General features: G+C 37.9%; 1 protein-coding gene across 5 annotated transcripts in view; it reads left to right on the forward strand.

The window, feature by feature from the left end:
• Positions 1-22,196, forward strand: part of TMEM87B (transmembrane protein 87B) — a 63,219-nt gene extending 41,023 nt beyond the window's left edge. For 3 of the 5 annotated variants that reach the window (XM_077959006.1, XM_077959008.1, XM_077959009.1), the window contains 8 exons: positions 1,614-1,723; positions 1,805-1,863; positions 3,486-3,589; positions 5,447-5,520; positions 11,193-11,266; positions 13,311-13,363; positions 19,168-19,198; positions 20,565-22,196. In XM_077959006.1, the coding sequence (XP_077815132.1) occupies positions 1,614-1,723; positions 1,805-1,863; positions 3,486-3,589; positions 5,447-5,520; positions 11,193-11,266; positions 13,311-13,363; positions 19,168-19,198; positions 20,565-20,624 (565 nt within the window). In that variant the 3' untranslated portion in view covers positions 20,625-22,196. Of the gene's footprint in view, positions 1-1,613; positions 1,724-1,804; positions 1,864-3,485; positions 3,590-5,446; positions 5,521-11,192; positions 11,267-13,310; positions 13,364-18,974; positions 19,079-19,167; positions 19,199-20,564 lie in introns of those variants that run through there. The other 2 variants (XM_028832306.2, XM_077959007.1) reach the window with 2 other exon arrangements.
• The last annotated feature ends 270 nt before the right edge of the window (positions 22,197-22,466 follow it).

Here is a 22,466-nt window from a genome sequence, read left to right on the forward strand (position 1 = left end):
TTAGGCAATTTCAAATTTGCTTTTTATTCCTTAGCTTAAAAACATTTTTTTTTGAATTATTAAACCAGACCAGATATTTTTTTTAATCCTAGAAATTTGGTTTTAGTCAAGAATTTTTAAAAGTATATATTTTGATGTATTTAAGGAATAAAGTATATTTGCATTTTTAAAGTTCTCATAGTAACCTGAATTGGTTGTATTGTATTACTTTAGAAATTGATCCTCTTTTGTAATTTGTTGGTCATTTAGAAGATTAAAAAGCAGTTTTGTACTAAAGTACTAAAGTAGCTTCAGTACTAAAATGAAGTTTTTGATTAATGACATTGATAATTTTTAAAACTTGCCACATCCATTCTGTTGCTCAGCGCTGTTATTTTTAGTGTTTGGTTCATAAACAGAGCTTGTTGGTCTGCTCCAGAGGAAGGAATTCTCATTTAAGAGCGGAGAGAGCTGCCTTGAATTCTGTTTCACTGCTGAGGAGTCAGTGGAAAAGTCTCTTTTGCTTCTTCATCCTTGGCAATGTTGAACTTTACCTGAGCCCTGTGCTCCTGGAAAACAGCCAAGATTAAGACACCCCCCCCCCAAACCCCCTTCCCTATTTGTGTTCCGAGAAAAGACTTACCACAGAGAAACCCCTTCCCCACTGGACTTAGATAAGACTTCTGGAGGCCCCCTTGTCTACCTGTGACAAGGCTGGGCACAGACCCTCCGATTTCCCATTCCTTGCATCATGAATGATTAGATGAACTCTTTATATCCACTGATCAATCTGAACAAAACAGTGACTGAACCAAACTGTAAGTATTCTTCCTCCGGGCCATAAACGTTGACGCACTGTCAGCCTGAGCCAACACACAGCCCTCCCGAGAATCTGTAGGCCTCAAGAAAAGACATTCCCTGATCAATATGTCTAGTCCCACCACTCACTCCCCACACCTACTGCTTTCTAGCCTTGTTTGCTGTGCTCTATAAAAGAAAAACCCTTTTCTGCCCGACCTCTGAGACTCTTGCAGATATTACAGTCGTAGTATTCTTCCTGTTGCAATAATCCTCCCCCATTGCAGTGGTCTTTCAAGTAAAGCCCTTAGCTAAGTCCAGATTTGTTTTATCTGATGTTTTTCAGTTTTAAAATTTATAAAATGGAATTGGTAGATGACCTAACTTCTTAATTATGGTTATTCAAAGAATAAAATGAGAATAGACTAGAAAGAACAAAATAAGACAGAAATAGAGCCAGAAAAGCACAAGCCAAATGGCCTGTCACAATGTGATCTGTAAAGAGTGTCTCACTGGGAGGGGTTTTAGCGCGTGCACTGCTCTATCCGGTGTTGCGGGTGCGTGGCATTGGTGGAATGCATCGTGGGTCTTCCGTGCTTTTTCCTTGGAGTTTGTTTTCTTAGTTCAGACAATGGTAAATTGTAAAAGAAAAGTTGTGATAAAGTATAATGATTGTACAATATTGGCCAAGATAATGTTTTCTGTGTTTTTATTAGCTTCAAATTTTAGGAACTGTATTTAGCAGTACCGACTTCGGAAACATAGTAGAAGATTCTTTTTGTTTTTTTTAAAAAACCGCTTATTATTACTTGGAATGTTTTTCCTTAACTTTTTCACATTTTTATTAGTTTGGCACAAACTATGAAGACTCTAAGGCTAAGAAAGAACACTGTGAAATTTTCATTATATAGACACTTTAAAAATACTCTGATCTTTGCTGTGCTGGGTAAGCTATTTAATTTTTCTTATAGTAAATTATCTTAGTATTGTTATATTCCTTCAAGGTGACTTTTTGTGTGTGTTTCAGCTTCTATAGTGTTTATGGGGTGGACAACTAAGACATTTCGAATTGCAAAATGCCAGTCAGTAAGTATAACCTTCCTATTTAAACAGTTGTTATTTTTATTTATACTATTTTGTAGAATTTTGAAGAATTTAGTTTATGCTTGCAAATAGAGGTGATTTTAATGGAGATTTTCTTTTTACTTTGAACTATTTTTTACAGAGTTATAAAAACTTTTGGCCGGGTGCGGTAGCTCACACCTGTAATCTCAGCACTTTGGGAGGCCGAGGCGGGCGGATCACAAGGTCAGGAGATGGAGACCATCCTGGCTAACACAGTGAAACCCCGTCTCTACTAAAAATACAAAAAATTAGCTGGGCATGGTGGCGGGCGCCTGTAGTCCCAGCTACTCGGGAGGCTGAGGCAGGAGAATGGCGTGAACCCGGGAGGTGGAGCTTGCAGTGAGCTGAGATCGCGCCACTGCACTCCAGCCTGGGTGACAGAGCGAGACTCCGTCTCAAAAAAAAAAAACAACTTTTAACTCTCCAAGTGATTCTGAAAAAGTTCCTCCTAAATCTCCTTTTCCCATTTTGCCCTTTTCTCAAGTTTTTTTTAATGTATTTTGAAAATAAATTCTCTTCCTATATATCCTGAGAGGAATCCTTTTCTTTCTGCACACCATGAAATTGAGTGGTTTGTATCTAGATGGGACTGGAAATCTTAAGACTGTCATGTTTCTAGGATCGTGCATTCAGTATGGGATTCGAGTGATGTTTTCTTTTTTTTTGAGACGAGTCTCGCTCTCTCACCCAGTCTGGAGTGCAGTGACGCGATCTCAGCTCACCGCAACCTCCGACTCCCGGGTTCAAGCAATTCTCTGCCTCAGCCGCCCGAGTCAAGCCATGTTTTCTGTGGGTTTGCATGTTGGAAGAAGATATATTTCTTTTTTTTTTTTTTTTTTTGGAGACGGAGTCTCGCTCTGTCGCCCAGGCTGGAGTGCAGTGGCCGGATCTCAGCTCACTGCAAGCTCCGCCTCCCGGGTCTACGCCATTCTCCTGCCTCAGCCTCCCGAGTAGCTGGGACTACAGGCGCCCGCCACCTCGCCCGGCTAGTTTTTTGTATTTTTTAGTAGAGACGGGGTTTCACTATGTTAGCCAGGATGGTCTCGATCTTCTGACCTCGTGATCTGCCCGTCTCGGCCTCCCAAAGTGCTGGGATTACAGGCTTGAGCCACCGCGCCCAGCCCAGAAGATATATTTCTTAGACTTAGAATATGAGAGATCCTCTTTTGGGGATTTCTTGAGATTTGGAGCTACTCTCTAGTGCTACATAAATAATCACAAAAAGCCCTCTGATAATCCAGAGCTTTTGCTGCCTTAGAGACAATTTGATAAAAGAAGAGGCTGGGCCTTCTGACCTTAGTATTTGCCAGCTGAAATCCTAAGTATATGTTTTGCATTTTTCGATTTTGAAATCTTTCTGTTAACCCCAAAATTTTATGGCGGAGAATATTTGTAACATTAAAAAGCCCTTTAGAAACATTTTGAATAATAAAGGTTTATTGAAAAAATATATTCTTGTTTGTTTGGAAGACTTACTGGTTGGAAAGATTTCATTAGTACTTGTCATTGCACACTATTTGAATGGGAAACCTATATACTTATCAGAAAATTAACTTTTCATGCTTTAATTGTCCTTATTTTAGGACTGGATGGAACGCTGGGTTGACGATGCATTTTGGAGCTTCCTTTTTTCGCTTATCCTTATTGTAATCATGTTTTTGTGGAGACCATCAGCAAACAATCAGAGGTACCTAACATAGGACATTTCAGGTCGGCAAGGATTTGTTGATCACTTTCTGTAGTGTCAAGAATGCGTTTATAGAAACCGGGGGAGTAGTCCTTGCTTTTAAGGAGTATACAGTCAAGTAGGGAGATAAGCAAAACAAGTGCAAGACAGTGAAAAAAGAGATGTATAGACTAGTCCAGGGGAAGATGGAAGAGGGTTGAGGAAGACTTCCTGAGAAGACAGCGCTTATGTTACACCTTGAGGAAAGGAATAGGATAGTGAATGACTGAACTGGGAAAGTATGTCCATTTTCTGGGGTGGTGGGAAAGACGTGAGATGCTTCGGAGGCCAGTGAGACAGGCAGTTGGGTTAATACCGCATACTCAAGCTGGAAGGGAGAAGTATGGCCAAAATGACAAAAGACTTCAGTGTCAAGTTCAGAAAGTTGTACTCGAGACTGCGTGTGATGGGAAGCCTCAGCTTCCTTGCTTTATCCCTTTGCCCCAAGGAAAGACCTTAAGTTCTTGTCCAACCTTTAGGAAAAAATGAAAAAGTATGTACAGATTCAACACCCCAAATCCAGAATGCTCCAAAATCCAAAACTTTTTGAGTACGAACAGGATACTCAAAGGAAGTGCTCATTGGAACATTTTGAATTTCAGATTTTCAGATTTGGGATGCTCAACTGGTAAGGATAATGCAAATATTCCAAAATCTAAAACATCCAAAACTCAAAATACTTCTGGTCTCAAGCATTTTGCATAAAGGCTTCTTAACCTGTATCAGTGTGTGTTTTTCCTGTCCTTTTTAAAATTATACAATAATACATATATATACACACACACACACACACATATACATATACATACTGTTCTGTACCTTCCTGTTTAAGGTCACGCCTATCATCTCAGCACTTTGGGAGACCAAGGCGGGTGTATCACTTGAGCCCAGGAATTCGAGACCAGCCTGGGCAACAAGGCGAAACCCCGTCTCTACAAAAACAATACAAAAATTATCTGGGCGTGGTGGTATGTGCCTGTACTCCCAGCTACTTGAGGCTGAGGTGGGCGGATGGCCTGAGCCCAGGATGTGGAGGTTGCAGTGAACTGAGATCATGCCACTGCTACTGCACTCCATTTTGGGCAACAGAGCCAGACGCTGTCTCAAAAAAGAAAAAAAACTGTCTTTCCATATCAGCATATATAGATCTTTTAAAGGCTTTTAAAGGCTTAATGGCATTTCATAACATGAATGTAATATAATTTATATAAGCAGTCCCTGGTTATTAGACATTTTGTTTAAAAAATAGATTTTTGCTGTTAATGTTTTCAGAATGCTGTTGGACATCATCTTGGCCAACTTTTGTTAGTGTAATGTAAGGTAAATGAATTTTTACTTTAATGGCTATTGCCAAATGACCCTCCAGAAAGGCTGTCTTGATTCACGCTTTATCAGCAGTGTTTTGATCTTATCACATAGGAAATGTGGCCCATTCAGTGGGCTTTATTTTTGCCAATCAGATTGACGACTTTTCTTTTTTTAGAGAATAGACTGACAAGAGGTGGGCAGAGAGGTAAACTTGACATGGAGAAAGAAACAGCAGAAAGTTCCCTTCCCTCAACATTAAATGTTGCAAAATTGCTTTGCAGAAAGATTTTACCCACTTAGGCTTTTACAAACAGGGTTTGAGAGCTCCAGTTTCACAATTTCTTCATAATGATTTTAGCTAATTTGAAAGTAAAATAATTACGTTTTCATTATTTTAAAGTATAAGAAAATTTTTAAATGTAAATTTTTTATACAATGGCTTTTAGCTATAAACTGAAAATTGAACAAGTTTAAACATACTAGTAAAACTACTCCTTGTTTTTGCTATAGATATGCCTTCATGCCCTTAATAGATGATTCTGATGATGAAATTGAGGAATTCATGGTAACTTCTGAAAATTTAAGTGAGTAATATGTTTTCTTTTTAAATGACCATTGTACATATTGTAACAGAAATATTGTACCCTTACCCGTGATGCATGGTCACCTACATTGTTTTCTTCCTGTAAAATATTTTCAAAACTTTTATCTTCAGAAACCTTATTTTGGTAGATAGTCACAAAAAGGTCAGTGATGAAATTTTCAAGACTATTGTAGTTTGAGCTTTTGTTACTCATTTGAGCTTGTTACTCATTTCGTAAAGTGTTGAAATGGTTACACTGTTTTTCATAAGAATGGTTTGATGTATATTGTGCTTAGCTGCTAAATAATGTTCATCTTGATTGCTAAGTTTCTTTGAGCTGCATCTTTTTGATCTTTTTAAAGTAGGCACACCTGTAATTTCTGGTCATGCTTAAAGCATTTCTACTTAGTTTTAATGGTATTTTCATTCTTTCTATTCTACATAGCATTTTATCATTTTATTAATTTTATTATAATCTAATTAAGTGTCTGTTAAGGCAACATCAATAAGTAACTCAGATGTTGAGGGTAATTTTATCTTTGTTTCATTTTTTTTGTCCTCTTACTTTTGCTTCTCTTAGTAACATTCTTTTTCACTTTTTGTTTTGGTTCTCTAATACATCAATGAAATAGAAAACAGGAAAATTAATAGAAAAAAATCATCAAATCTGAAAGTAATTACTTTGAAAAGATTAGCGAAGAGTGGCTCAACCTCTAGCTACACTAAACCAGAAATAAAGAGAAACTATAGTGGACCCTTGAACAATGTAGGGTTAGGGACGCCAACCTCCTGAGCAGTTCCACATCTACTTATAACTTTTGACACTCCCAAACTTCACTACTGATAGCCAACTGTTGACCAGAAACCTTACCGTTAACATAGTTATCACCTATTTTGTATGTTATATGTATTTTATACTGCATTCTTACAATAAAGTAGATAGAGCAAAGTAAATGTTACTAGGTGGAAGGAAAGGGGAGGCAGGAAAGGCAGACATATATGATGTAACTTTTATTGAAAAAAACTTGCATGTAGGTGGACCTGAGCAGTTCAAACCCATATTATTCAAAGGTCAACTGTAGTACAGTAAGACAAACTTCTAATGTTGGAAATGATAGAGAGGACATTACTATGGTAAAAAAGGTAAATAAGGGAATATTATGAACAACTTTATAGTAATAAATTGGGCAATCTGGATGACGCAGACAAGTTCATTGAAAAATACATATAACAACCCAGTCTTAATTCTAACCCTGTGCCACTAAGTCTGAATAACTCTGATCGATTAGAATTTTTTTTTTTTTTTTTTTAAATCTTCCTATAAAGTACCAGGCCCAAATGGATTCACTAGTGAGTTCTTTCAAATACTTAAGGAAGAAATATTCTAATTTTACACGAAATCTTTAGAATGTGAAGGAGGTGGGAGTACTTAAAAGGCCAATACAACTGAAGTGTCAAAGTCTAACAGACATTACAAGAAAAACTTATAGACCAAAAATTATAGACCAATTATAGACCAATAAATATATCATTAATGATTGGACATCGAAAAATTCTTTAAAAATATTAGCAGATAAAATCTAGCAAAACAGAAAGACAATCATAATCCAGTGGACTTTATCCCAGGGTTGCAAGGCTGTTTTAACATTCCGAAAATCACTCAGTATAATTCATCATATTAAAATAGTACAAATAAGACTGGGTGCCGTGGCTCACGCCCGTAATCCCAGCACTTTGGGAGACCAAGGCAGGCAGATCACCTGAGGTCAGGAGTTCGAGACCAGCCTGGCCAACATGGCAAAACCCCCTCTTGACTAAAAATACAAAAATTATCTGGGCGTGGTGGCGTGTGCCTATAATCCCAGCTACTCAGGAGGTGGAGACAGGAGAATCACATGAACCCAGGAGGCAGAGTTTGCAGTGAGCCAAGCCACTGTACTCCAGCCTGGATGACAGAACAAGACTCTGTCTCTAAATAAATAAATAAATAAAATAGTGCAAATAAAAGAAGAAAGAAGAAAAAAATGACTTAAGTATCTCAAGTGGGTATAAATAACAAAAGCCTCAGCAAACCAATTCTAAAATGATATGAAAACACTCCACAGTTAAATTCTATTTAATGGTGAAATAGTGAGCACTTTCTTCTCAAGATTAGGGATAAAGTATGAGGGTATGTACATACCACTTTGATTCTGCAGCGTTTGGGAGGTCCTACCCAATGCAGAGAGGCAAAACAGAACTCCGAAGAATGTAAAAGAACATGTGGAAAGGAGGAAGTAAAACTGTGTTTATTCGCAGGCAAAAGGTTGTGTATGGAAAATCCCAAGGAGTCTACAGAAAAGAAAAAGTACAGTACAACTAATAAGTGACTGTGACAGTCATAGGGTATAGGTCCAATGTACAGAAATCAATTGTTTTTCTACATATTAACTGAAAACAATTGAAGGTGAAGTTTAAAATGTTATTTACCATACCTTCAAAAATAAAATACTTAGAATAAGTTTAATCAAAAATGTGTAAAACTTCTGCAATGAAGACTATAAAACAATGCAGAGATAATTTTTAGAATAAGTAAATGTAGAGATAGAACATGTGTCTGAATTGGAACTCTCAGTATTAAGTTGTCAGTTTCCCAGTCTGATAAATAGATTCAGTACAATCCCAATTATAATTCTAGTTGACTTTAAAAAAATACAGTCGTTAAGTTGATTCTAAAATGTATGTGGAAAAGCTAAAGACCTAGAAGATCCTTAACATTCTTGTAGTTACAACATGGATGAACCTTGAAAACATTATGTTAAGTGAAAGAAGCCAATCACAAAAGACCACATACTATATAATTTTGTTAATATGAAAGGTCCAGAATAGACAAGTCCATAGAGGCGGAAAGCAGATCAGTGTTTGTCAGAGGTTAGAGGAGGGGGGGGAAAGTAGGGACTGACTGCTAATGGGTTTGGGGTTTCTTTGTGTGGTGATGAGAATTTCCCTAAATTGGATGGTGGTGAATATCTTAAATCTCTGTGAATATCTCAAAATCTAACTGTACTTCAATATGGTATGTGAATGATCTCTCAATAAAATAAAATTAGTTGATTTATACTGATTTCAAGACATAATTATTTCAGATTACAGCAATCCAGACAGTGTGGTATTGGCATAAGGATAGAGAAATCCATCAAGGTAGTAAAATAGAGTCCAGGAATAAACCCATGCATGTGTGGTCAGTTGATTTTTGACAAAGGCACCAAGGCTTACATGAAGAAAGGATAGCCTTTTTAATAAATAGTACTGGAATAACTGGATAAATGTGTAGAAAAAAAAATCATCTAGACTTTTGTTGCACATCTCACAATCATTAATTCAAGATGGATTACAGACCTAATGGAAAAGCTTCAACTGTTACTCTTCTAGAAGAAAACGGGAAAATATTTTAATGACACTGGATGGGCTAATTTCTTAGGACACAAATTAAATTAAAAACCATTTTTTTAACCATTAAATTAAAAAATGAGACTTTATCAAAATTAAAAATCTATGCTCATCAGGAAGAATTTAAGAAAATAAGAAGGCTAGCTACAGTGGGAGATAAAATATTCTCAATACGTACATATCTGACAAAGGGCTTATATCCAGAATATAAGTAGAATTCCTGTAAATCAATAAATGATAACCTATGTTGCAAAAAATGAGCAGAAGACTTGTGTAGACACTTCAAAGAAGACATAGGAATGGCCAATAAACCCATTAAAAGGTGCTCAATATAATCAGTCATCAGGGAAATGCAAATTAAGACCATAATGAGCTGCTACCACACATCCGCTAGAATGGTTAAAATTAAAAAGTCTAATAGTGCCAGGCATGGTGGCTCATACCTGTAATCCCAGCACTTTGGGAGGCCGAGGCAGGTGGATCACCTGAGGTCAGGAGTTCGAGACCAGCCTGGCCAACATGACGAAACCCCGCCTCTACTAAAAATACAAAAATTAGCTGGGTGTGGTGGTGCACATCTGTAATCCCAGCTGCTTGGGAGGCTGAGGCAGGAGAATCGCTTGAACCCAGGAGATAGTGAGTACCATTGTACTCCAGCCTGGGTGACAGAATGAGACTCTGTCTCCAAAAAAAAAGATAAAAAACAGTCTGATAGCATGAACTATTGGAGAGGATGTGGAACAGCTGGCTCTCTCATACAGTACTTGAAGGAATGTAAAATAGCAGGACCTCTTTAGAAAGCAATGTGACAGTTTCTTACAAAGTTAAGCATATACCTACCATACAGTCCAGCTGTTCCACTCTTAAGGTTTTTAGCCAGAAAAATGAAGCAGATGTCTACAGAAACACAATAATGTTTACAGGAGCTTTATTCTTAATAGTCCCAAACTGGAAATAACACAATTATCTATGAACAGGTGAAAAGATAAATTGTAGTATATCCATATAATGGAATACTTTTCAGTAATAAAAAGTAACCAACACTCTATAACATGACTAAATCTCAAAAATGTTTATGTTGCATAAAAGTAGCCAAATACAAAAGTATGTAGACTCTATATACTGTGGTTCTATAAATGAAGTTCTGGAAAACAAACTATGATGATTATCTGAATCAGAGCAGTGGTTGCTTTTGGTGAGGTAGGGATTGACTGGAAAGGAACCTAAAGAACCTTCTGTGATAATGGAAATGTTAACTGTATTGATTGGCATGGCAGTTACTCAAGTGTATATATTTGTCAGGTTTCTTCGGACTATACACTTAAAATTTGTAATGTATATGTGTGTGTGTGTGTGTGTATATATATATGTGCACACTTCGGTGTTTAAAAATCACCATATTCCCCTTCTAAGAGAAAGGTTGGGATTTCAAATGTCCCAGGAAAACATTTTTGGATTGAGGAACCTAATTTGTTTTTTTACAACAGCTTATGTTATAATTGTCCTAGTTTATGGAGAAGCAATATTTGCATATTATTTAAATAACAAAAGTGACTACTTTACTGAGCATAGATTGTGTGTCAGGCATTTTATATGTGCTGACTTGTTCAGTGGTCACTAGAACTCTGTGAAGTGGAAACTACTATCCCCAGTTTATAGTCGGAAACACTAAGTCACAGGAAGTTAATTGTTTTGCCCAGGATTCCAGTGAGGCAGTCTAGTTCCAGGATGCAGGCACTTAGCCTTTGCTCCACTGAAACTGCAAACATACGGAAGAGCCTTGGTCAAATAGGAAAGAAATCTTGTTCTTTCCGATCTTCTTTATGCCATACACGCATTTCAAAATTTGTACATCAGGGATGTAAAGCATACCCAAAGATGTGTTTTGTTCTTGAATATACCATGAATCCTGAAGATTTTTAAATCCATAAACTTCAAAATAATTGCAATTAAGGAAATATGTATGCATGTATACTTGTTTGTTTAAACTCCTCTAAAACTAGGATTCAAACAAGAAACTTGAGAACCTGGTGGTTCTGACAAATAGTTTTCAAAAATCTGTGAACTTTTTTCATGTATCTTTTCTACATTCCCAAATGGTAAATCCAGCATTCTGCCTAAAGTTTCCATTATTAACCCTCCATTTCTAAAAAGATGTAATTTTTTTTCTTGTTAGGTTATTAAATTTCTAAAGGAAAATATTATTTTGTGGTTTTATATATATGTTTATAATGTCTCTCGTAGCGGAAGGAATAAAATTAAGAGCCTCAAAATCAGTTTCCAATGGAACAGCTAAGCCTGCCACTTCTGAGAACTTTGTGAGTATGGTATATATTTAGTACAATCTTAGTCTTCCTTAGTCTTCACTACTGTAGAGAGCTATATGAGTGTCATATTCATCGACTCTCAGAAGAACAGTTTTTACTAAGGTTTTTTTGTTGTTACAAAAATTAGCGTTGCCAGGTAGCAATCCTGGTTGTCCATCACTGAAATACCTTCGCTGTAGGTCTCACTTCTCACCTGCTGTTCCTAGGCCAGCGGCGTGAGCATCATCTGGGAACTTGTTTGTTTGTTTGTTTGTTTGAAACGGAGTCTCGCTCTGTCGCCCAGGCTGGAGTGCAGTGGTGCGATCTCGGCTCACTGCAAGCTCTGCCTCCCGGGTTCACACCATTCTCCTGCCTCAGCCTCCTGAGTAGCTGGGACTGCAGGCACCCGCCACCACCCCCGGCTAATTCTTTTTGTATTTTTAGTAGAGACGGAGTTTCACCACGTGAGCCAGGATGGTCTCCATCTCCTAACCTTGTGATCCGCCCACCTCGGTCCCCCAAAGTGCTGGGATTACAGGCGTGAGCCACTTGTGCCCAGCCCATCTGGGAACTTGTTAGGGATGCAGAGTCTCAGGCCTACCCCAGATGCTCCTGAATTGGAATCTGCTTTTTGAAAAGATTTCATAGCTGTTCATCTGCACATTCGAGACGGGAAAGCTTTGTTCCAATAAAAGCTTGAATTAACTTTTCAGCATATGAAAGTGATTTTTGAAGCCATTTTAAATAACATTTGTTATCTGTTGGTGAAGAACTTTATGTGTTACCTACACGGTTACCAAAATTAACAGATTTTTGTTTGAAGTGGGAAACTTGAATAAAATTGTAAAACATTGGGCAGAGATGAGCTAAAAAATATTTTCTGCATGTTATTTATGCATAAGAATGTTTTTGAAGACAGCAATGTAAAATGGAAATGTCTATCATATAGTTTTATACGTTCTTTCTTACAGCTATATGTGCTGTGGTTAATACTATGTAAAAATTTTTGTATGCATATATAAGTTCTGACAGGATAGATAATATGTGAAGACTTTTATCTGTTAGATTTGGCAAATTCTCTAATAGATTAGACAGATGGATAGCTAAACAAGATAGATTAGATAGATAAAATAAATTGGAGGGATGGATAGAAAGGATGGATGGATAGATAGATAGATAGATAGATAGATAGATAGATAGACAGACAGACAGACAGACAGACAAAGTTAGACAGACAGATAGCTACCTCAGCCGACCTGCTTTCTTTCCTTTTCTTGCCTCCTGTAGGGAGATGAGCATAAATACGAGTGACACAAATAAATAGGCTTTTCTAAAGTTAGAATATTTGAGGTCAGGCACGGTGGCTAATACCTGTAATCACAGCACTTTGGGAGGCTGAAGCAGGCGGATCGCTTGCGCTCAGGAGTTCGAGACCAGCCTGGGCAACATGGTGAAACTCCATCTCTACTAAAAATAGAAAAATTAGCCGGGTGTGGTGGCGTGTGCCTGTAATCCCAGCTACTCAGGAGGCTGAGGCAGGAGAATTGCTTGAACCCGGGAGGCAGAGATTGCAGTGAGCCAAGATCGCACCGCTGCACTCCAGCCTGGGTGACAGAGTCAGACTCTGTCTCAAAAAAAAAAAAAGAGAGAAAATTTGTATTATCATCTTTTTTTTCTTTTATAAACTCATTATATAAGAACTTGAACAAATTAGGAGGCATAATGAGTGTTGCAAAGCAAAAAATCATTATCCTTGGTATTTTCTATCTTACAAATGAACTTTGTGTTTTTACTGTGATTTCTCAGGACAAAAAAAATAATACTTCATACATCCAGCTAAAACCAAGAAGTATAAAATCTGAAATCCAATTTTTGCGTGTGTAAGAAAACAGTGGCATAATTTCTGTATGGCATGAGTGCCAACTTAGGACATATGTAGAAACTAAAAGAATATCAAATATTTACATTTAAACACTTCAGTTTTACATATATTCTGTTTTAAAAATTCTGCTGTCAGGTGATATTAAGCAAATGCTAAGTATAAATATTTCTACAGGATGAAGATTTGAAGTGGGTAGAAGAAAATATTCCCTCTTCATTCACAGATATGTAAGTATCTTCTGTTAGAGTCTGATTCTAAATTTTAGACTGTAGTTTAAAAGGGATCGTTCTCATCCTTTGTCATGTGCTTTTCAAACCTCATACTTCCATATCCCTGGGTAAGCCCCTACCACCAGTACATGGCCCTTACAGAACTACAAGGAAAACAAGACCCTGGCTTGTTTGGTTTTCACTGTACAGCAACCGTTTTAAAACTAGTGGCCTCTAACCAGCTCTAGCTTTTTCTGATCTGCCGTTATCAGGATCATTTCATTTTTTATCTATTATGGAAAACGTCAAACGTATGTAAACTTTTTTTTTTTTTTTTAAGGTAACCACAGTACCATGTATTGTGAGGAAGCTTTTGGAGGAAAAACATGAGTATAGGAATCCCCTCTGGAAACGTTGAGCTATTCAGGATCCTTTTTATCTATGTCCCGTTTGACACAAGAATTCCAGATAGCTGTTTCCATAGTAAATAATAGAATAGCCAAGTATGATAACATTTTTTTTACATATTGATCTTTCCCTTCCTAGCCCCCATCTGGTTTCTGTTTAGATAGTTTCTGTGTAGTATGATATTCCTTCTGCCTGAAGAATTGCCTTTACTTTTCTTTTGTGTAGTGCAGGTATGCTGGTAGTGAATCTGTCAGATTTTTGTTTGTCTGAAAAAGTCTTTGTTTTACCTTTATTGAAGATATTTTTGTGGGAATAGAATTCTTTGTTGACCTTTTTTTTCTTTCAACACTTAAAAGGTTGGTCACTTGAATGAAGAGTCTTCTGGCTTTCATAGTTTCAGAAAGATGTCTGCTTTCGTTCTTATCTTTGTTCCGCCACATGTTATATGAATTTTATTTGTGTGGGTTGAGGTTTTTTTGGGTGACAAGGGCAGGGGAATTGGCTGCCTTCAGGATTTTCTCTTTATCTTTAGTTTTCCTCATTACGAATATGATGATTCTAGGTATGCGTGGGCGTATATTTTCATTTCTCTTGGCTGTATACCTAAAGTGGAATTGCTAGATCATATGGTAACTCTATGTTTAACATTTTGAGGAAGTGCCAAGCTGTTTTTCAAAGCAGCTGCATTATTTTACAATCCTATCAGCAATATATGAGGGTTCCAACTTCTCCACATTTTTTGTTAGCACTTATTATTGTCCACCTTTTTGATTTTAGCTCTTAGTGACTATGAAGTGATATGTCATTGCGCTTATGAGTTACTGGAATTCAAACTGCCTTGTTGGGGGACTAGTGTTATTTAAACTGTGGTAACTGAAATTAATTTATAAATAGTCTGTGCAAAGTAAGAACTGCCTATTCATTATGAAACTAACAATACACTGTTATACTTTATTTTAGCAGTCAGAAAAGGAAAATATGGGTGTATATATTCTTTTTTTTTTTTTTTTTGAGACAGATTCTCGCTCTGTTGTCCGGGCTGGAGTGCAGTGGCCGGATCTCAGCTCACTGCAAGCTCCGCCTCCCGGGTTCACGCCATTCTCCTGCCTCAGCCTCCCGAGTAGCTGGGATTACAGGCGCCCGCCACCTCGCCCGGCTAGTCTTTTGTATTTTTTAGTAGAGACGGGGTTTCACCGTGTTAGCCAGGATGGTCTCGATCTCCTGACCTCGTGATCCACCCGTCTCGGCCTCCCAAAGTGCTGGGATTACAGGCTTGAGCCACTGCGCCCGGCCTATATGTTCTTTTATATTTACCCATGTGTTTACTATTTCTTCTTTCGTTCCTCTATATATGAGCTAAGACCGTCCTCCTATATGTCTTTCTTTAGTATTTCTTATAGGATAGGTCTGCTGACAACAAATTCTCTCAATTTTATTTATGTGAAAATGTATTTACTTTGCCTTCCTTTGTAAAGGCTAGTTTTGCTGGATGTAGAAATCTTGATTGACTTTTGTTTGAGCACTTCCAACATGTCTTTCCAATATCTTCTGGCTTTTGTTGTTTTTGAGGAGAAAGTAGTCATTAGTTGTATTGTTCTCATGTGTGTGATGTGGCATTTATCTTTTGCTGTTTTTCTGATTTTTCCTTTATATTTGGCTTTCTGCAGTGTGTTTATGATATGCCTAGGTATGGTCTTTTTTTTTTTTTTTGTCTATTCTCCTTGTGATTTGTTGAGCTTTTCAGATCAATGTCCCTTGGTCATTTTCCAGTGCCTTCAGCTACTTTTTTTTTTTTTTTTTTTTTTTTTTGAGACAGAGTCTTGCTCTGTCACCTAGGCTAGAGTGCAGTGCAGTGCAGTGCAGTGGTGCAATCTCAGCTCACGGCAGCCTCTGCCTCCTGGGTTCCAGTGATTCTCCTGCCTCAGCCTCCTGGGTAACTGGGATTACAGGCAGGCACCACCACACCCAGCTAATTTTGTATTTTTAGTAGAAACGGGGTTTCACCATGTTGGCCAGGCTGGCCTTGAACTCCTGACCTCAGGTGATCTATCTGCCTTGGCCTTCCAGAGTGCTAGGATTGCAGGCATGAGCCCCCGTACCCGGCCAACTACTTGTTTTTGACCAGGTTTTGTCAGTGTTTTTTGTGGAAGGAATCATCTGACCTTTTGTGTCCACCTTTACTTGTTGTCTTATATTGCAATCACTTTCTCTGTGACCCTTTTTTCCTTCTTTCTTTGTTTCATTTTCTTTGTTGTTTTCCTACCACACATTAAGATTTCTGTTGAATTTATTCTCCCTTGGGTGCCTTGTAATTTTCTCCATCACTGGAATCATTTTTGTCTTTTTCTTTAACTTTTTTTCTGATTATGATTGATTCTTTGAATTTCTTCGTGCTTTGTTTTTATCTACTTCTGCTTTTGGTTTTTAGATTTCTTACTGTAGAATGCCGAGACCAGCTCAGTCAGGGAGACCCTAACCCAGCGGCGCTAGAGGAATTAAAGACACACACAGAAATATAGAAGTGTGAAGTGGGAAATCAGGGGTCTCACAGCCTTTAGAGCTGAGAACCCCGAACAGAGAGTGACCCACATATTTATTAACAGCAAACCAGTCATTAGCATTGTTTCTATAGATATTAAATTAACTAAAAGTATCACTTATGGGAAATGACAGGATGGGCTGAATTAAATGAAAAGGTTGGGCTAGTTAACTGCAGCAGGAACACACCCTTAAAGACACAGATCACTCATGCTTTTGTTTGTGGCTTAATAATGCCTTTAAGCGGTTTTCCCCACTGGGCGGGCCAGGTGTTCCTTGCCCTCATTCCTGTAAACCCACAACCTTCCAGCTTGGGTGTTAGGGCCATTATGAACATATCACAGTGCTGCAGAGATTTTTTTTATGGCCAGATTTTGGGGGACTTGCTCCCAACAGTAGAATGTTTTTAATATTACCAAATGTTCTTTTTAAGTTACTGTGTTTAATTTGGAGTATTGTGTGTTATAACTATAGTTTTCTTCTACTGTAAAATATTGTGATTTTCATTTTCCTTCTTTTTTCTTTCCTGCACTATTATATGGAATTGATTTTGGTTTTCCCATTCTGAGAGGTTTTATGATGAAGGTTCCTGGTTTGAGTGCCTTTTTCCATTAGTGCACATGAATTGTAGTTTCTTTTATGGATGACAATGATGGTATGGAGTAGGAGAAATTGGTGTTGTTTTGTTTTTCTTTTATTTCTGCAGACCTTTCCACCCCCCGCCCCCCGACTTTTTACTGTCGTCTTTTTTTTTTTTTTAACTGCGCTATCACATCTCCAAGGAATATTCCTCTTTTTTATATATGATCCTTTCCTGAAAACAATAATCGTTCAAGGCTGCTACTTTTTGTCCCGCTCGATTTGAGCCCCTTCCATGTAGCAGGGGCTGTGAACTTCTTCCAAGTCACTGGTTTTATTCAGTCTGTTGGTACTAAGCGTTGGGCTTTTTTGGAGGGGTTGATTTTTGTCTGTGGTTGTCTGAGTCCTCCCACCCCTCTACTGTTTTTCCCAGTCTCTCAACCCTCTCTTTCCCCTGCTGTCGGTACCCATGAGCTTGCAGTCACAGCAGGGAATCTGTTGGGATTTGACATTTATTTCTCTATTTACATATAATTTCAAGTTCGTGGTGTTTTTCTGGTAATGCTGAAGGTATGTGTCTTTTGTGGTTTTGTTTGCGATCCTTAGTAATTTTATGGGTTTTTGAGCAAGACTATATGGAGAGATTCAAATTAGGTGGCCACCACCACTATTTTGCAGATTTGGAAACTCATGACTAAGCATTTTAGAAGGAAATTATGTAAGCAGGCTTACCTCCTACTGTGCCATCACTTCTTGCTGGAAACCAATAAGGCTCCTAGGTAGTTCTCTTTACATGTGAGAAAGTCACCATTCGCTACTATTTTTTTTCCGTAGATATAAATATCTTCTTGGTTATGAAAAATCCTTTGAAATATAGAAGATTAAACTGTTGTATTTGATGTCTTCATGAACCATTTATGTGAAATGAGTAGAGCTGCATAATCTAAGATGATTTCCAAAATTTTAGGTTCTTGGTAACTTTACTTCTTCACTTACGAAAACTTTAACCCAAGAAATGTAGCCCAGTGCTATCCAAAATTAATGTACAATTTACATGGCAAGTTTAGTATTTAGACTTCAAACACAGAAAAGCATTCGCCTTATACATCTGTGGAAATGGAACAAAAATTTTATAAGTCGGGACATTTTAAACAGATCATGAATAACCATCTGATATGTATTATGAGATATTGGTATGATATTCACTGTGAATATCCTCATCTTCGATAACCCATGAAGGTGACATTAGCTTAGCTTATCTCCCTCTTTAATGCACTGAATCATTCTTAATAAGTTTTAAGTAGTCATTAACGTCACAGCAGGGACCATTGTTGATGTTGCTAGTGTTTAGCTCTAAACAAATTACCAGGCATGCAGCAAACTGCCTTCTGGTTCACCTTTTCTCTAACGCCGTCTTCTCCCCCATATTTTCCTTAATCGTATTATTCCAAACAGTCTGCCTTGGCTCCTTCCTCACACCTAGTCAGTCTCCTGGCCCTCCTGGCTTCACCATGGACCGCACTGTAGGTAGCATCCTCTGAAGTTGTGTGTGGCTCTTTCGTGGCAGAACTTTGGCACTTGCACATTTCCTTCAGGTTCTCCTCCCTCAGACCTCTGTTGCACATTCAGGCTGGATTAAACTTACTTAACATTTGTTACATTCTTTTTATCTGTATTATCTTTGTTGAGCAAAAGTTCTGTTGTATGACACTCTCTAGTACCCTTGGCTGGCAGACATCCAGACAGTGGTCATAATGACACAAAAGTTAAGCAAATGCTGGATTCTGTAAATACCACCTTTCATAATGTGTTTACTCATAAATGGGTTAAGTCTGCAACAAAATTTTTGGATCAGCACATTTGTGTAATCATCACCCAGATCAAAAAACAGAATAATGCTACTGCCCTAAAAAGCCCATTTCCCATTTCCCTTTCAAATCAGGAGCCCACTTTCCCAAAGGTCCTGCTATCCTGAAGTCTACAACTGTAGATTACTTGTGTCAGTTTTTAAAATGTTATCCCTCAAGAGATCATCCATTTGCTTTGCTGTATAGTATTCCATTGTCTGAATAACCCACAGTGTACCCATTGGGGTTATTTTCAGTTGAGTGCTATTGAGAACAGCACTGCTGTGAAAACTCCTGCACGTCTGTCTGCGAGCATAGGTGCTCCCTTCTGTCACCTGTGGATATCCAGGAGTGAGAATTGGTGAGCCATGGCATGTGCCTGTATTCGGCTTTTGTGGATACACTGGCCTTACTGTTAACATTATTACCTTTTTTCCCCTTTTATTTCAGAGCTCTTCCAGTGTTAGTGGATTCAGATGAGGTAAAATATATTTTTGCATATTTCCTTGGAGCTGATATTTTCACAAAGTAGAGAAGTATTTCAGAAAGAAGCTGTGAAAACTACTTTTTAAGATTATAAATTGAGCAGACAGAAAGATGCTATGAATTGATTTGTGGGTAAAGTTGGAAAGATTTATGGATAAAGTCCCCATTTCAAACAAGAACAAGATAATACTTATTGGTATGAAAGAAATGAAGGATTATTTTATGACATCTTGATTCTATGGTTTTCTAAAATCTTGTATATAGATAGGGGTTTAAAAGATTTTAAGATGACAGTTCGTCTAAGTTAATCTCTGATACTTGTAGACCTTTTGCTGAGATATTAAAGTTCCTATCATTTTCATTTGCTAAGCAGGAAATTTGGATAGAGGGTGTGGATTTAGGAAAGGTTTTGGGAAAAAAATTAGCTGTGGATCACATGGACATTGAGTTGTGGCACAAGGCAGGAAGAAATCTGAAGTTTAAGAATTAAAGGCTGGATGCATGGAACATTAACTTTCAGAAAGGACGAGTGGAGGGAAGTCAGTGGTAGCTAAGTAGTAACTTGTATGGCAGCTGTAGCACATAAGAGGAGCCAGAGCCGTATTCGTTGAAAGAGAAGGGAAATGATTTTGGCGTCAGTCTGTTATTTGACTGTACTGGGACAGGAAGGTTTGAGAAGGCCTTACTGTAAAACAGTTAAACTTCAAGATTTATAACTCTACAGAAAGATGTAGCATTACAGAAAGATTCATAACTCTACAGAAAGATGTAGAATGTAGATTAAAAGTAATTTAAATGCCCCTTTAAAAGTAATTTTATGCTACATCTTTCTGTAGAGTATTTAAAGTATTAGTAAATAATTCATTTGTAATTTCAATAATACACTAATTTAGTAAAGTGAGGCAAATCTCTAGATGAGCTAGGCCTAAGAAATCCATTTTAGCTCCATTCCTGCCTCTCACTGGAGATTCTGAACTTGACATGTTTTCTAGATAGCAGGAAGTTGAAGTTTTCTGAACTTCGCAGCAGATAACTGACTACACATTATTGGAGAGTATAGATTATATGGTTATTTTTTAATTTTTAAATTTTTTGTAAGGATGAGGTCTCACTGGGTTGCCCAGGCCGGTCCCAAACTCCTAGCATCAAGCAATCTTCCCGCCTCGGCCTCCCAAAGTGCTGAGATTACAGGCATGAGTCACTGTACTTGGCCTTTTATTTTCTGTATCTGATATTTCCATGTATATTGTGGAATATATTTACTTCCCCTAAATGTGGCTGTTGAAAGATTAGAAATTTTTTGTTAGGATTCTGGAAGTAGCATCAACATGTTGATACATATCTTCTTTTTTTTTCTTTAGGAAATCATGACCAGATCTGAAATGGCTGAAAAAATGTTCTCTTCAGAAAAGATAATGTGATTGGAACCCATATAAGTGAAATGTAGTTAAGTCTGAAGGACTATCCTTCATCAAGACTGAAAGCGAGCTTTGTTTTGATATTGCATAACAAATTTTTCGGCCGGGCGCGGTGGCTCAAGCCTGTAATCCCAGCACTTTGGGAGGCCGAGACGGGCGGATCACGAGTTCAGGAGATGGAGACCATCCTGGCTAACACGGTGAAACCCCGTCTCTACTAAAATACAAAAAAAATTAGCCGGGCGAGGTGGCGGGCGCCTGTAGTCCCAGCTACTCGGGAGGCTGAGGCAGGAGAATGGCGTGAACCCGGGAGGCGGAGCTTGCAGTGAGCTGAGATCCGGCCATTACACTCCAGCCTGGGCAACACAGCGAGACTCCGTCTCAAAAAAAAAAAAAAACAAAAAAACAAAAAAAACACAAATTTTTATTGTGTTATCTTGGAAGCGTGTGTATCAAAATGAAGAATTCAGGTGGTAGGTGGGTTCTGCAGTCCTTTTAAAGCTGACTCTTGAGTGTCAGTTGAATATCCCATAAATCGGATTTGGAAATAACCTGAGGAAAGTATTATGAGAAAGATCTGCACAGATGCCTCTTAGCTTACAGGTGGCAGGCCTGTGGGTTTGGGTTCTCTCTCTTTTCTCTGGAACATATGACAATTCCAGATTACAGAAAAAGGCTTTTTAATGAATACCCTTGGTCTTTTTTGTAGTCACCTTTGAGGTAGATCTTGTGATTTTCTGGAGTATAGTATATCCGTGTCTCTATGTCTTGGGTTTACTAGATGCAATAGTACTTTTCTTTGACATTTGTACTGAAGTGATTTGATATTAAGTAAAACAGTTAATGTTTGAATAGAGGTGTATTTATAGGTTCCCCCCCCCCTCCCGGCTTTATAAAAATCTGTACAAAGCCCTTGTTTGAGTCTCATCATGCACATCAAATCATGGAGTTAGGTCTTCTCTGAGCTCAGGGGAACACAAGTACACAGAGAGGTGTCTTGAGGGTCACTACCAAAGAATTACCCTCATTGTCCCTCACTCAGGCCATGTGTACGCGTGATGCTGCTGAGTCTGCTGGGGTGGCTGGTGGCCACATGGCTCCCCCAAAGCACTTCCTACCCGGCAAGCTGGGAGACCCATTACCGGTGAACTTTGTGGAAATCAGAACTGTATCTTTTACATAATCTTGGCATATTACATTTCATAATAAAAACATGTATTTATTTGCATGCCACATCACTGTTGATTTTATAGTTTCTTAACCTTCAACCATGTTTTGCACCTTATTTCGTTACATCGTATATTTGTAATGTGTAATATGAAATCTTTTACTTTAATATCTGTTTTTAAAATGTAGAATGTTCTAAACTTGAAAGGCAATTGAATGTAGTATGATGAAAATGTGAATGTTTTGCTGCTTTCATGACCAAAGATACAGGGGCTAGTGGACATACAGAATAGTAATTAAATCTAGAATCTTGTATGTCTTGTCTCTGAAGGAGTTCTAACCTTGTAAACTGAGAATGACTTCAGAGAATTTTGATTAAGAAAATATTAAAATCTTAACCGGCACAAACACTCCAATTTTTTTCACTGTGAAGCTGCAAGCAAATTTTTTTTTTTCAAAAGCCTACCTTCTGAATTTATCTCTTGTTTACTCATTTCAGAGAGGGTAGTAAAGAAGATCTATTTCTGGTAGTCATATCTCTTGAAAGATATTGGCAAATGGGTTTTCAGTCGTGACCATGTGGAAAGTGAACAGTGTTGGCAAACATTACTGAGAAAATCATGCTTTTCAAGATGCCCTTGCTTTGGGATATCCTTCCTAGGGAGAAAAAAAAGTCTA

Source organism: Macaca mulatta, chromosome 13, assembly GCF_049350105.2.
Source record: "Macaca mulatta isolate MMU2019108-1 chromosome 13, T2T-MMU8v2.0, whole genome shotgun sequence".
NCBI lineage: Eukaryota > Metazoa > Chordata > Mammalia > Primates > Cercopithecidae > Macaca > Macaca mulatta.